Source organism: Myotis daubentonii, chromosome 11, assembly GCF_963259705.1.
Source record: "Myotis daubentonii chromosome 11, mMyoDau2.1, whole genome shotgun sequence".
NCBI lineage: Eukaryota > Metazoa > Chordata > Mammalia > Chiroptera > Vespertilionidae > Myotis > Myotis daubentonii.
Genome location: NC_081850.1, coordinates 22831152 through 22846280, shown reverse-complemented (window position 1 = coordinate 22846280; position 15129 = coordinate 22831152). Strand labels below are relative to the sequence as shown.

Genomic DNA, 15129 nt, shown 5'->3' with positions numbered 1-15129 from the left:
ATCCAGTGGTAAGAAAACATGGGGAGAAGAACAGTGTCTTTCAAAGCTATAGTGTGGCGACTGTTCAGAAAAATGTTAGGTCAGAACCTGCCTCTTATTAGAAGTGAAGAGCTATACCACATCCTATTCCTTTCCCTTGGAACACTGCTCCTAAACTAGTTGAATACTCAAAAAGCATTTTCATTACATGTGTCACTACTAGTAGCATGTCCTTGAATAGGCAGATATTGAGTATTTTCTTCTTTGGAGACGTCAAGATCTGAGAGTATCTAAAATCACACTGTGCAGTGTGATTAGGAAAATGGAACAATTTTTAATTTTTTAAGCCCTTTACTTTTCACAAAAGCCTTTTATTTCTTTTACTTCTTTTCACTTGCACTGTAGAAGGAAATGTTTTTTTCATGGGCCTTGTTTGATTTTTTCTGATAATTCATTCTTGAACATTAAAATGTTTACCAAGCCTGGAGAAGAGATCCTTGATCTCCTCAGGACTGCCCTCAGTTCGCTGGTGATCCTTTCCCTTTGGAAAGCATAGGAGTGGTTGCTGTAGCTGTGGTCTTTAATGTTCTATCTAGCATGCATCGAGGAGACATTTGACAAAAGAAATCAAGAGGGATGCATGGAAGGAAACTGGCTATAATAAGCACTTACCAGACAAATGTTAAAGGCAGCAGCAGTTCCCTTAGTCTCTGTTTTATTTCTTTATATATTTCTAGGTTATAGACTGGTAGCTACCTAAAGGTAAGAATAACTTTAGTGTTTACCATTGAAAGCATAGAGTTAGTACCGTTCCTACTACATGGTATGTATAAAAAGAATGAATTGATAAGGCTGGTTGAAGGGGTTATAGGGGGGAGAAATAGGAGACATCTGTAATACTGTCAACAATAAAAAATAAAGGAAGTGGGTGGAAAATAAAAAAAAGAATGAATGATAGATATTGAGCCAGTTTCTGAATCTAGATATTCTATATCAAAATCTTCCAGAAAATGTTAAGTTGGGGTCCAGAAAAAAAAAATTATGAATGAACTCCCACACAAGAGAAAAAGGGAGAGATGTCAAGGGAGGTTCACTTATCTACCTTGTTCATGGGATTCCATAATTACAGTTGAAAGCAGCAAAAGGAAGCTTCTGGCTATAGGAGTTTTGCTTGGCAATTAAACTACAAAGTGCAGATCTCATAGAGGCAATTTATTTCTAGCATAGAAAATGGAACAATTTTTAAAAAGCAATTGAAGAATCCCAGCCAGTATGGATCAGTGATTGAGTATTGACCTATGAACCAGGAGGTTTGGGGTTTTTTTGTTGTTGTTGTTTTAAATATATTTTATTGATTTTTTACAGAGAGGAAGGGAGAGGGATAGAGAGCTAGAAACATCGATGAGAGAGAAACATCGATTAGCTGCCTCCTGTACACCCCCCACTGGGCATGTGCACACAACCAAGATACATGCCCTTGACAGGAAGCAAACCTGGGACCCTTGAGTCCACAGGCTGATGCTCTATCCACTGAGCCAAACCGGTTAGGGCTGAACTAGGAGGTTTTAATGACCAGGTTCCATTCCTGGACAGGGCTCAATCCCCAGTGTGGGGCGTGCAGGAGGCAGCTGATGAGTGATTCTCTCTCATCATTGATGTTTCTCTCTTTCTCTCCCTCTCCCTTCCTCTATGAAATCAATAAAAATATATTTTTTAAAAAAGCAATTGAAGAAATAAAATTAACACAAAATTATGGATAAGGAATAGAAAACTAAATCAGAGTGAGGATATTATATATACAATATACTATGGAGTTTAGAATACTTGCTCAAGGTGGGGCAGGGTGACAAAAGGGAACAGGGAATAGGTTCAAGAAAATGGTTGATTTTTTTTTAAAAAAAAATTGGGATTCACTTGTTTTCTATGCATAACAAATTACCACAAATTTATCATCTTAGAAATAACATACACACTCGTTACCTCACAGTTTCTGAGGGTCAGGAATCTGGCACAGCTTAGTGGGTCCCTTGCTTAGAGTATTGCAAGGATGCAATCAGAGTGCCAGCCAGACTGCTTTCCTTCCTGGAGCTCAGGCTTTTCTTCCAAGCTCAAGTGTTTGTTGGAAAAATTCAGTTCCTGTGGTTGCAAGACTGAGGTCCCAATTTTTTTTTTTTTAAATCCTCACCTTTTAGTGCACTGGATGATGCTTCAACCAACTAAGCCACCCGGCAGGATGGCCCCTGTTTTCTTGATTGCTGCTGGTTAAGGATCATTATTAGCTCTCGGCCTCCCTTAGATCCTTGACTTATAGTCCCCTACAACATTGCCAAGTTACTTCTTCAAGATCAATAGGAGAATCTCTCTGACCAGGGAGGGCCCCTGGCCTTCTTTTACAGGGCTCACCTGATTAGGTTAGGACCAGCCAGGATAATATTGCTTTTGAGGAAATTAAAGTCATGTTAAGGGCCATAATTTACATCTACAGAATTCTTTTTGTATATGACATAATTCAAATAATGTAATCATTGGAGCGATAGCCCATCATATCCATGGGTCCCACCCACATACGAGGGGAGAAAATTGTACAAGAGCATAGATTATTGGGGATCATTTGAGAATTCTGTCAACCATCTTTGCCCTATTACAGAAGGAATCTTTTGCTTTGCCCATTACTGAAGAATGGATTCTCCAACATGTACTTGTTTCTTACAGTTGCTTAGAGAGTTCTTTCCTGTTCAGAGATTAATGCTTCTTCAATGTTATATTTAAATAAATAATAACTAATGTCTAGCTTTAAACTTTTATAGTGTTAAGCTCTATTTTATAACCTTTGGTTAGAATATTGAATACATGTAAATCAATACAAATCTCAGTACTTATTGAAGTCAACTTTTAAATTGGAATAGACTTAAAAGATTATGGAGGGATTGTACTACAGAGATATAGAGTAACACACATTTGCCTTCAATAAACTTGTAGTCCGGTAGTGATCTTAAATAAAGATCAAACAAATAACTCGTAACTTAAGACAAAGTAAGATTTCTACCATGAGAAATGATAGGATTATCATCCTATATAATAAGAGAGGAATATGCTAATTAGCCATTACGCTCTGAGACATGAAGACCAAGTGTGTCGTGACCAGATCACGGATCCGCAGGAGGGTGGGCCAGCGAGGTACAAGCAGGCTGTGGAGAGCTACAGGAGTGGGCAGGGCAGCAAGCTATGAGGGCGGCAGCGACCAACGGGCTACAAGCGGGCAGCAGAGAGGTACGTGACTGGGCAGGGCAGCAAGCAAGCAGCAAGCGGGAAGCAGAGAGCTTCAGGAGAGGGCAGGGCAACAAGGTATGAGGGGAAGGTGGGGGGAGCTATAGGAGGGCGGGGCAGTGGGGAGGGCTACAGGAGCTCAGGGCAGTGGGCAGAGAGCTACTGGCGCATGGATTCGTGCTTAGGGCTACTAGTACATATATAAGAAAGCTTTTTGTTAATCCAGGTCCTTGGCCTTTAAAACATTCCTCATGCTACATGGTTGCATTTACCACAAGATAATAATGCTAATAATAATGCTGTGTACTTAAAATTTACCCAGTGCTATCATTGATATTTAAGAAAACTCTGCCCTCAAAATTACCTTTGCTAGGTAAGCAGCAGCATCTCTGTTTTCCATGAGGACAAAAAGTCCTCAGCTGGTAAGCAGTAGACCCCAGAGTAGACCTCAGAGATGATAAGTCTTCCTTGTGTTTTCTTATCATTTATGGTTTTAATATAATATGACAAATATTTATTTTTAAATCTTTGATGGTAGGTAGAAATGCAATAATGTAGAAATAAGAAACATGCTCCTGATTTTAAAAATGACTACTAGTAATCTCAATTTATTGGTAGATTTTACAGCAAATATCTTTCTAACAGAATTGCCACAGAAGTAGTCTCACATGCCAAACCAAGAGTATTGGTAAGCAAAGAAGGTTTTATTTGTACTTCTTGTCTCATCTATAGTGTTTCTCAAATAAGAAATAGAATGCTTAGACTAAGAGAAGTAACAGAGCCATAATTATCTGTCCAAAATTCTAAGGGATAATCAAAAGGTTCCAGATTGATGACCTGTTTTCTCTATTTTGACAAGAGTTCTTATTTCAAGACATAAATAACTAATATTAGAAATATATTTTAAATGGTGCAGATTTTAAATATTGTTTAAGCAAAACATGATTTACATTTTAATATATTCCAAGTTATTGGGTTTATTGTCTCCAAATTTCAGTATTTCTTAATTTTTATATTGTTAAATTAAAATTAAAATCTACATATATGTATCTTTTAGAGAAAACATTTATTGGCTTGGTTTCTCCTCAATGAAGGATACATTTACAGTGTCTGGATCTGCCACTGTGGAAGGAATAGACAGAAATCGAATGGCATACACATTTGACAAATGAAAGAAGCTGCCGGGACTGTTCATAGGAAGTAAAGAGCCTCATCAAAGTTTAGTTTCCTGAGTTGCCTGAGACCCACCTAGAATTGTAGCCATGAATTATGTCTCACCAAATTAAAATCTCAAAAGTCCAGTTTAGATGCAGAGCATTTACTTCCAGGATTGATAAGTGTTCCAATGCACGCTACTTAAGTAAAAGCTAATGATATGTCATGGCTAATAAAAGTGTATTTTAATTTATATAGTGATAAACTAATGAATTATAAATACCAACTGAAATTAATTTTTGTCTTTTCAGCACCATCTGTGCTACAAATAAGAAGACTTGAATTTTTGTTTTTTGTTTTTTTGTTTTTTATTGCTTAAAGTATTACAAAGGGTATTACATATGTGTCTTCCCCCCCCCCCCCGCCCTTGACTATCCCCTGGCCTCCCCCACCCCCCAGCGTCCAATGTCCATTGGTTATGCATATATGCATGCATACAAGTCCTTCTGTTGATCTCTTAACCCCTCCCTCCTGCCCCCCAACTTTCCCCAGCCTTCCCGCCGCATTTTGACAATCTGTTCGAGGGAGCTCTGCCTCTGTATCTATTACTGTTCAAAAGTTTATAATGGTCTCTATTATCCATGAATGAGTGAGATCATGTGGTATTTTTCCTTCATTGACTGCCTTATTTCACTTAGCATAATGCTCTCCAGTTCCATCCATGCCATTGCAAATGGTAGGAGTTCCTTCTTTTTTACAGCAGCGTAGTATTCCATCGTGTAGATGTACCACAGTTTTCTAATCCATTCATCTACTGATGGGCACTTAGGCTGTTTCCAGATCTTAGCTATGGTGAATTGTGCTGCTATGAACATATGGGTGCATATATCCTTTCTGATTGGTGTTTCTGGTTTCCTGGGATATATTCCTAGAAGTGGGATCACAGGGTCAAATGGGAGTTCCATTTGTAGTTTTTTGAGGAAACTCCATGCTGTCTTCCATAGTGGCTGCACCAGTCTGCATTCCCACCAGCAGTGCACAAGTGTTCCTTTTTCTCCACATCCTCTCCAGCACTTGTTGTTTGTTGATTTGTTGATGATAGCCATTCTGACAGGTGTGAGATGGTACCTCATTGTTGTTTTGATTTGAATCTCTTGGATGATTAGTGACTTTGAGCATGTTTTCATATGTCTCTTGGCTTTCTGAATGTCCTCGTTTGAAAGGTGTCTATTTAGGTCCTTTGTCCATTTTTTGATTGGATTGTTTATCTTCCTTTTGTTAAGTTGTATGAGTTCTCTATAAATTTTGGAGATTAGGCCCTTATCAGATATGACATTGGCAAATATGTTTTCCCATGCAGTGGGCTCTCTTGTTTTGTAGATGGTTTCTTTTGCTCTGCAGAAGCTTTTTATTTTGATGTAGTCCCATTTGTTCATTTTCTCTTTAGTTTCAAGTGCCCTAGGAGCTGTATCAGTGAAGAAATTGCTTCGGCATATGTCTGAGATTTTGTTGCCTTTGGATTCTTCTAGAATTTTTATGGTTTCCTGTCGTACATTTAAGTCCTTTATCCATTTTGAGTTTATTTTTGTGTATGGTGTAAGTTCGTGGTCTAGTTTCATTTTCTTGCATATATCTGTCCAATTTTCCCAACACCATTTATTGAAGAGACTATCCTGGCTCCATTGTATTTTCTTGCCTCCTTTGTCAAATATTAATTGAGCATATTGGTTTGGGCTGATTTCTGGGCTCTCTATTCTATTCCATTGATCTATATGTCTGTTCCTGTCTATATGTTTGCCCTGAAGGGTGTGTGACCAGCTGCAAACAGCCATCATCCCCTTGGTTCTTACTATAAAGAAAGCATTGTTTGTAGATACTATAGGGAATACACAGGTGAACAAAGTCACAGTCCTCTCGCATAGATTTACTGGGGGCTCCAGGTTAAGAAACAGGCACATTGCTTTGGCAGCTAAGAAAATGGGGGAGCTGCTTTGTTGAGGAAAAAGAATAAAGTATACGGGATTTTCATAAAGGAGGAAATAATAAGTTGCTCTTTAAGCATGAGAGTGAATTCAGCAGAAGGAAACTGCAGGTGTAGAGTCCTTGATGGAGAAATGGCAGACATGTTTGGGGAATGGCAGGCAAGTTTGACTGCAGGTGCTGTCTGACTGAAACATGAACTGAAGGTAAATCTTAGAGAACCTAGTATAACCACAAACATCCCAGCTTTATTCTACATAGGTGCAGAACCTTGAAGGGTTTTTGAATAAAGGAATACAGGTCAGTGATGTTTTAGGAAATAAGTTGCAGGGAGGAGTGTTATTACAGTACTCCCAGTGGAGAGCCTTCATTAAAAAGTGGCAACAGGGCCAAGACCGGTTTGGCTCAGTGGAGAGAGCGTTGGCCTGCGGACTGAAAGGTCCCAGGTTCGATTCTGGTCAAGGGCATGTACCTTGGTTGCGGGCACATCCCCAGTGGGAGGTGTGCAGGAGGCAGCTGGTCAATGTTTCTCTCTCATCGATGTTTCTGACTCTCTATCTCTCTCCCTTCCTCTCTGTAAAAAATAAATAAAAATATATTTTTTTAAAAAAAGCGGCAGCAGGGAATGAATATGAGAAACATTACATAACTTGTAGAACCTGACAATTGATTGGACATAGAAAATCAATAAATAGGGAGGGAGATAGATACAAGCTTGGATGGTAACCAATAAGATTTTCAGTTTTAGGGAAATTATGAGTTTGCATTAAGATATTAATTATTAGGTACCTTTGGGAAAACTCATGAATGAATCTTTCCTGAGATTCCATAGAATCATACTTTTAGATCATAAGTTAAAATATAACCAAAGAAATTGTTTTTTTAGCAAGCATACTTTTTTTCATGAAAACCTAATATAATATCAAATATATCAAGCCCTAGTTTTAAATCAATGATCTGATAGACTCATATTTAACAGTATACACATGCATACATAGATAAACAAGCAATTATAGATTTATTTGTATAGTTTCTAGAAGTTGTTTTTAAATATAGTGTTAATACTTTTTATTAAGTCTTATATTACTCTGCACGTTAGCTACATCTTTTCTGTTTCTAATTAGAATTCTTAACAAAGACAGATTTCCCCCCTCTGAGAGGTTTCAGTACCATTTTGTCTAATTGTTCCTTATGCTGAACTACCGTATTACAAGCTTCTTTGGAATAATAAAATAGTAGTGCAGTTATCCTCTTCAGGAGCTCTGGGTTGCTATGCCTTTACAGCTTGGTGGCATTCTGCTGACTACAGATCGGTGTGAGCAGGGATAACATTAAGACAGTTTCTTCTACACGGTTTCATAAAAACATTGCCAGTATGTCATTTAGTAAAATGTTTATGTAATTAAAAATTCAGATGTAAGGAGTTTAGTGCAGTCTACCTCAACATTACAAAAAGGACTTGTCAACTATCAATCAAGTTCATAAGAGTGAGCAAATTTGTTTATATGCTATTTGTTTTATCTAAATCTCTAATAAGCCTCTTCTGCTAATTGGACTTAACATTTATGTTGCTAAATGAGAAGCATTTTGGCTGCTATATAGAATGGTAAGACCTACCCAATGGAATAAACAGCTAACATCTGTTATCTCGTCCTGCTCCAGCTTGGCTTTTACCAGTTAAGTACATCAGCCCTGAAGTCAAGGTTATCACATATGTGAATCTCTGGCTCACCCATGTATATGTGAAGGCATAGAAATAGCACATCATGAGTGAAGACCAGCCAGCCAAAAGCTATTGAGTACAGCTGGTCCATTTTTGTTTTAACCTTTACAAGCCCTACAACCTTAAGAAAAAAACTCATAGAGGTTATAATTTTTATAAAAGCTATTTTATAATTAATTTTATTTCTTTTCCTTAGCATTTTTCTGCTTATAGAATTTTATGCTGATAAGTGTTATATCAAATGTAATTACTTTTATAATACATTTACTTTTATTTTCTTTTTTTTAAAAAAGAAGCTAAATTTGGATTTGGCTGATCTCCGGAAAGAAAAAGAAGACTTATTAAAGAAATTGGAGTCCTCATCTGAAATCACAAGTTTGGGAGAAGTTTCCCAAGTAACAATTCCTCGGATACAAGTTACATCACTTGGTCCTTCAAGGAGCATGGATTTGGAAATGAAGCAATTACAGTGCAAACTAAAGGTGACTATAATTTTTATTAAAGATGAAACACTCATTTACTGACTCTTAAAGACACTTTTATTCTAATTTAATTCCAGTAACAATGGTAAATTATGTAATAAATAATCAAAAAATTATTAAAACTGTTTGACCTCATCTTCCTAGTTTAGCCAGGTAGATTCTTATCTAGTAATTCATAATACTATTCTCTGAAAAAAATGACAACACACCATGATATCATCCTAACTTGAGATGATGAAAACTGAACATTATCATTGTATTCCATTGTTCAACTCTCTGCCCCCCATTCCTCCCTCTGCGGAACAGAATTCCTTTCAAATATGTAATTATCAACATAAGTAGAATGCTTCCCTTTACACACTCGCTATTATTTTAATTTGGTTGTTGTTGGTTGCAGATGAGGGAGCTGGAGGCAAGTGAGGGGAGGGAGAAGTACAGAGCAAAGGTGGGTGGGTTTAATAGATTTCAGTAAGTTAAACCTGGAGTAAGAATAAAAAGCAGTGTTTCTTTTGTTTATAAAAAATAGCAGTTAAGTCCAGGTGAAACTGTCAACAACTTAAAAATAAGGCTAACCTTAATTTAAATAGAATTATCTTGCTGTTTAAAAAAACTCATTTATTCCTCACATATTTTCTTCAGTGGGGATTTCTAGCTGGAAGCTCATGGACAATGTATATGGTACCATTACTATAATGAGAAACAATGGAAAGAAAATTCTGGTTGGAAATGCAGAGTCTGTTAGGAGTAGAATAACTGTGACTGTTAAGAGAGTATTAAAATACTGAATTGTCAAATATCTCAGTTGTTTAATTAAAATATGTGTGCACTTGCCAATAATATCTTCAAATGAGCAATTACTAATAAGATAAAATATGATTGAGTTTAAAGTAAATGAAAGTATCATTGCTTGAAAATATTTTGCTTTTTAAATAATCAGATATATACACTAGAATTTATTTAGATGCTTTTAAATACCATATTCTTTAGACAGTGTTTATGTACAGAACTTGCCTCAACCACTACATTTTATAAGTTTAAATACCTGACATAATAGAAATGTGAGAAAAATAGTTTTAGGCTTTGGTGCATGTATCTTTTCTTAAAATGTGTTTCTGTGTCTGAAAAAGTGGAATAAAATATATAGAGCAATCCAGTGTTTAGGTTTCTATATAGAGGATAAAATCATTGAAATATTTATTTATTTATTTATTTTATTTTGGTCAGTCCTTATCTGAGGATATTTTTCCATTGATTTTTAGGGAGAGTAGAAGAGAGAGGGAAAGACAGAGAGAAACATCGATGTGAGAGCAGCACATCGATTGGTTGCCTCCTGCACAAGCCCCAACAGGGTCCAGGCTGGGGAGGAGCCTGCAACCCAGGTACATGCCCTTGACTGGAATCAAACCCAGGATCATTTGGTCTGCAGTACGATGCTCTATCCACTGAGCCAAATCAGTGAGGGTGAAAATTTTTTTTATCTTATCTATTACAGATCTTTAACTTATAGTTTTGTGATTCTTTTTATATGTAAGTCTGCGTTTTCCTTACATTACTTCAGTTTTCACTAAAATAAAATAGAATGTTAAATCTAGTAATGTCTAATCTGATTTCTAAAAAAATTTTAATTGTTAATAGGTTTCAGTTTATTTATATTTTATTTATTCAATTTTACTTCCTACTAATGGTCTAACCCAGTGGTCGTCAAACTGCAGCTCAGCAAACTGTGGATCGTGCGCCACATGCGGCTCTTTGGCCCCTTGAGTGTGGTTTTTCCACAAAATACCGACTTCTGCACATGGGATACGAAGTTTCAATCGCACTGTACATGCGCGCCCACACCTGGTATTTTGTGGAAGAGCCACACTCAAGGGGCCAAAGAGCTGCATGTGGCTTGCGAGCGGCAGTTTGCTGACCACTGGTATAACCTAATTATTATAATAAAAGCATAATATGCAAATTGACCGAATGGCTGAACAGCAGGATGACCATGCTATGACACCCACTGGCGCCAGGCCAGCCAAGGTGGGTGCGATGCAATTGGTCGGGGGCCGGGCCATCGCCCCATGATAGCCCTGTAGAGGGAGGCCTAGGCCACCGGCCAGAGGGGCAATTGATCAATCGGGGGGCTCCACGATCGGCCCATAGAGAAAAGTCCAGGCCACTGGCCAGCGGGGCAGTCAATCGGGGGGCTCCACAATTGCCTCAAAGAGGGAAGCCCAGGCTACCGGAAGGTGGGTGGAGCCTCCTCTGCCGGGTGATCCATCATGGAGCCCTGGCTGAGTGGGCAGGGCCTACCTCTTAGGGTGATCTATCATGGGGCTCCCAGACTGTGAGAGGGTGCAGGCCAGGCTGAGGGACCCCCCCACCCCAAGTGCATGAATTTCATGCACCAGGCCTCTAGTTTTGGTAATAATAGGCCCATATGAAAATCTGTGTTATTTGCATTATAGTCTCTCATGGTATAAGTTTTTACCCACCTATAAATTTATCTCTCACTTTGGAGCAGCAGTTCTCAACCTGTGGGTCGCGAACAATGAAAATACATCCTGCATATCAGATATTTACATTACGATTCATAACAGTAGCAAAATTACAGTTATGAAGTAGCAACAAAAATAATTTTATGGTTGGGGGTCACCACAACATGAGGAACTGTATTAAAGGGTCGCAGCATTAGGAAGGTTGAGAACCACTGCTTTGGAGGAATGTGTGAGTCATAAGGGTTACACTGATGAGAATGCCTAAAGCAATAGGTCATGCTTGACATTGTCCATAACTACCCTGGAGTCCCAGAACACTAATCAGGCTGCATAGGGACAAAAAGGATAAAACTTTACTTTGGTCTTGTTTCATGTTTCATTCTGGAAATATTCTACAAGACCAGTTTCCTCTAAGTACATAATACTTTCTGCTACTACACAAATTTTTGTTTCAATATTGTATTAGTTTGCTATGGCTGCTATAACAAAATACCACAGACTAGGTGGCTTAAATAATAGAAATTTATTTTCTCATAGTCTAGAAGTTCAAGATCAAGATATAAACAGGTTTGGTTTCTTCTGAGGCCTTTATTCTTTGCTTGTATGGCCATTTTTTTTGCTGTGTCTTCATGTGGTTGTATCTCAGTGTGTGTGGTCTGTGTCCTAATCTCTTATAAGGACACCAGTCATATTGGTATAAGGCCCACCCATATGACCTCATTTTACCTTAATTACCTCTTTAAAGACCCTATCCAAGTACAGTAACATTCTCAGGTACTAGGGGTTAGGACAGGGGTGGGCAAACTTTTTGACTCGAGGGCCACAATGGGTTCTTAAACTGGACCGGAGGGCCAGAACGAAAGCATGCATGGAGTGTTTGTGTGAACTAATATAAATTCAAAGTAAACATCATTACATAAAAGGGTACGGTCTTTTTTTTTTTTTTTTTTTAGTTTTATTCATTTTAAACGGGCCGAATCCGGCCCGCGGGCCGTAGTTTGCCCACGGCTGGGTTAGGAGTTCAACATATGAACTTTGTTCAGCCCATAATAGGTATCAAATTGCTAACAAAATTTTCCAAGAAATAACTTATTTTGTAGTTGATGTTTTTATGCTTAATTAAGAAAAACTGGCTAGATTTGAATCTCTTAAAGGTCTATATATATCTTTTTTATTTTATCCAATTAATTTTAGGCTTTTCTATGCAAATTCTTAGGTGTACTTCTTAGATATATGTGGTTCATCCAGTAATTGGAGTGCTCATGTTACATTTTGGTTTACCCATATTAGACATGTTTCTCCAAGGTACCTAACTTCATATCGAGGTAATAAAATATTTAGAGACCTATAAATTCCTTCCAATTATAGTAGTTATATTTAGTTTATTTTGAAGTTCTTTATGCAGTCTGGATTGAATAGTACTCCAATTTATATCTGTGATTCTTTGACTTCGTAATTATTGAAAGCATTCCTTTTTGTACATGCTATGCTATATTCCAGTTTCCCAGTAAGTTAATAATGAAGAATAGTTTTTTTTCAACTATTACTCCATTATATATAATTTATTTCCAGGCTAGGTCTAAGTCCTTTACAAATAGCAACTTATTTAATTCTCATTTCAACCCTATATGAAAAGTTTTATTAATATTTATATTTTACAATTGGAAAAAAAACGGAGACAGAGAGAATAAGTCACTTGTCCAAGGTATACAGCTACTAAGTGACAAGGCTGAGATTCAAACTCAAGCTATCTAGCTCCAGAGACCATGCTCTTTCTTACTCATTCACTATGAAAATATAAAAATACATATTTAATAAACTTAGATAGGAAAGCTATAACCAGGATGGGTTCTCAGCTCCGAGACATTTTTGAAGTATGTACTGGTATTTCACTCCAGATTTTAAGTCATGCTGCAGATAAGTATAATATAGTAGGAACTGGAAAAGGGTCAGAGGACCTGGGTTTTGATCACTCTTTGTCCATTAACTTCTTGTAGGACCCGACTGAGGAAATTATTTAACTTCTCTAGAGATTTAAAGCAGGGGTACCTTTCTATCTGCTTAATAAGGACTTTTGAGGATCAAATAGAGTATCTGTGAGATTTAAAGATCTTGGCAAAAGTACATATCAAGCTGGAATTCTGTCATTTGTTATAATTCAGTAATCCCTCAATTTTCCAGAAGTCAGAGGTACAGCAAGTGAGCCACCTAAAATAGCAGCCTTCGGTTTAAAAACAGAATAGAGTAAAAAAGCTATCTTAAAATCCACTTAATTTATTCCACTGAAGATATTGTCAGGCTTCATTTACTGCCTGTTTCCTTTTATTTTACATGCAGCTCTAATAAGTTTATTTGTCCAACTTCTCAGCACAAAAACACCTCAGAAGAAGCAATCTAGAGGTATGCATATTAAAGGGCTGGATAATTATTTTTAGTCAGGAATATTGACAGAAGCAAGAGATTATGACAGAGAAAAAGGAAATATAAATAAATTAAGGTAAAAATACAAAATTTAAAAAGAAGCAGCCTGGGACCATTTAGAGTAGGGATAAGTACTCCTTTATGTCATCGTAATAGTTTTTAAAGGCAACACTACATAACGATTTAGTGATAATATAATAGATATAGTAGTATGACATAATTCATATGATGATATTTATAATATAATATTACTGTAATAAAGTATTACTTTTAGTTTAATGTAATCATAGATATACATATTCCTAAATGAATAAGCAGTCATTCCAAAGAGAATTTAAGATTAATAATTAAAGCAAAAGCTTCAATTATCTGGTAAATTCACTAGAGTGGAACATCTATCAGTGCTAGAAATAAAACACTATTCATCACTGTAAACATGTGAAATATGGACATTTATATTACATTACACAACTATTTAATTAAAACTTCTAATATTCATCACAGTTGCCATGTTGAGGTAGCCTTGGGTTTTTATGAAAATTAATATATTTAATATAAAAATTAAAATAATAGCAGTTTATTATTTCTGGTGATCCAGGGGGTTGGCTGGAAAATTATTTCAAGTTTTTTATTTACATGTAGTATACCAGTAAGATAGTTAAAGTCTGTCTAATGAATCTGACTCATATTTACATTATGTGATTAATGGTTTCATCTTGTCAGACTTACATGTTTTTTAGCATGAGTCAGTTAAATCTGGTAATAATTCTAATAGAAAAAATTGATTATAGTTACTAAAAAGATTAATGAAATTACTACTCCAAATATTTTTAAAGCTCTCATATTTATATTAATTTAATACTTTTGAATTTAGGAAATGACTTAATATATGTCAACACTGTCTTGTAAGTGGGAAAAAAATATCAAGTGATGCCTCAGATTATATGCTTACTTGGAATTTGACTCAAAATTTAAAGTTAGGGGTCTTAACACTAGTTGCTACCTCTGGCTCCTAGGCTATGCAGACAACAAATACCCCAAAGCTGTTCTACATTGAAAAACTAATAATTATGTATAAACTAGAGGCCTGGTGCATGAAATTTGTGCAGGGGTGCGGGGGGCAGGGGGGAGGAATGTCCCTCAGCCCGGCCTGCACCCTCTCCAATCTGAGACCTTTTGGGGGATGTCCGACTGCTGGTTTAGGCCCGATCCCGATCCCTGTGTGCGCAGCCATCCTGTGGTGGCCATCTTGAGAAGACGTTGCGCAAGGGCGCGAGGACCACCTAGGCTTTTATTAGTACAGATACATTAATAATAAGTCATATTATTAGTATGTTCAGGTAAAGAAGTATTTAGTATTCATAAGATTCTTTATCAATTATCTATTACTATCTAAAAAATAATCCTAACATGTCAAAGCTTAAAACAACAGCAATTTATTATTTCTTATAATATGCCCACATTCTTTCTAAATAAGGATTTACCAGGCTTGGGAGTTCCTCACTTATGGGCCTGACAATTGGTCAGTTGATTATAAGCTGGGGTAACTCAGTACTCCTTCAAATGGCCTTTCCTATTATGATTTCACTCATCCTATCTAATAAAGAGGTAATATGCAAATTGACCATCACTCCAAAACACA

At 36.8% G+C, this 15129-nt stretch overlaps 1 protein-coding gene across 5 annotated transcripts in view; it reads left to right on the top strand.

Moving 5' to 3' along the window:
- Positions 1–15129, top strand: part of CNTLN (centlein) — a 275109-nt gene that overhangs the window by 220408 nt on the left and 39572 nt on the right. For all 5 annotated transcript variants that reach the window (XM_059656594.1, XM_059656593.1, XM_059656592.1 and 2 more), the window contains one exon: positions 8398–8586. In XM_059656594.1, coding sequence (XP_059512577.1) covers positions 8398–8586 — 189 coding nt within the window. The remainder of the gene's footprint in view (positions 1–8397; positions 8587–15129) is intronic.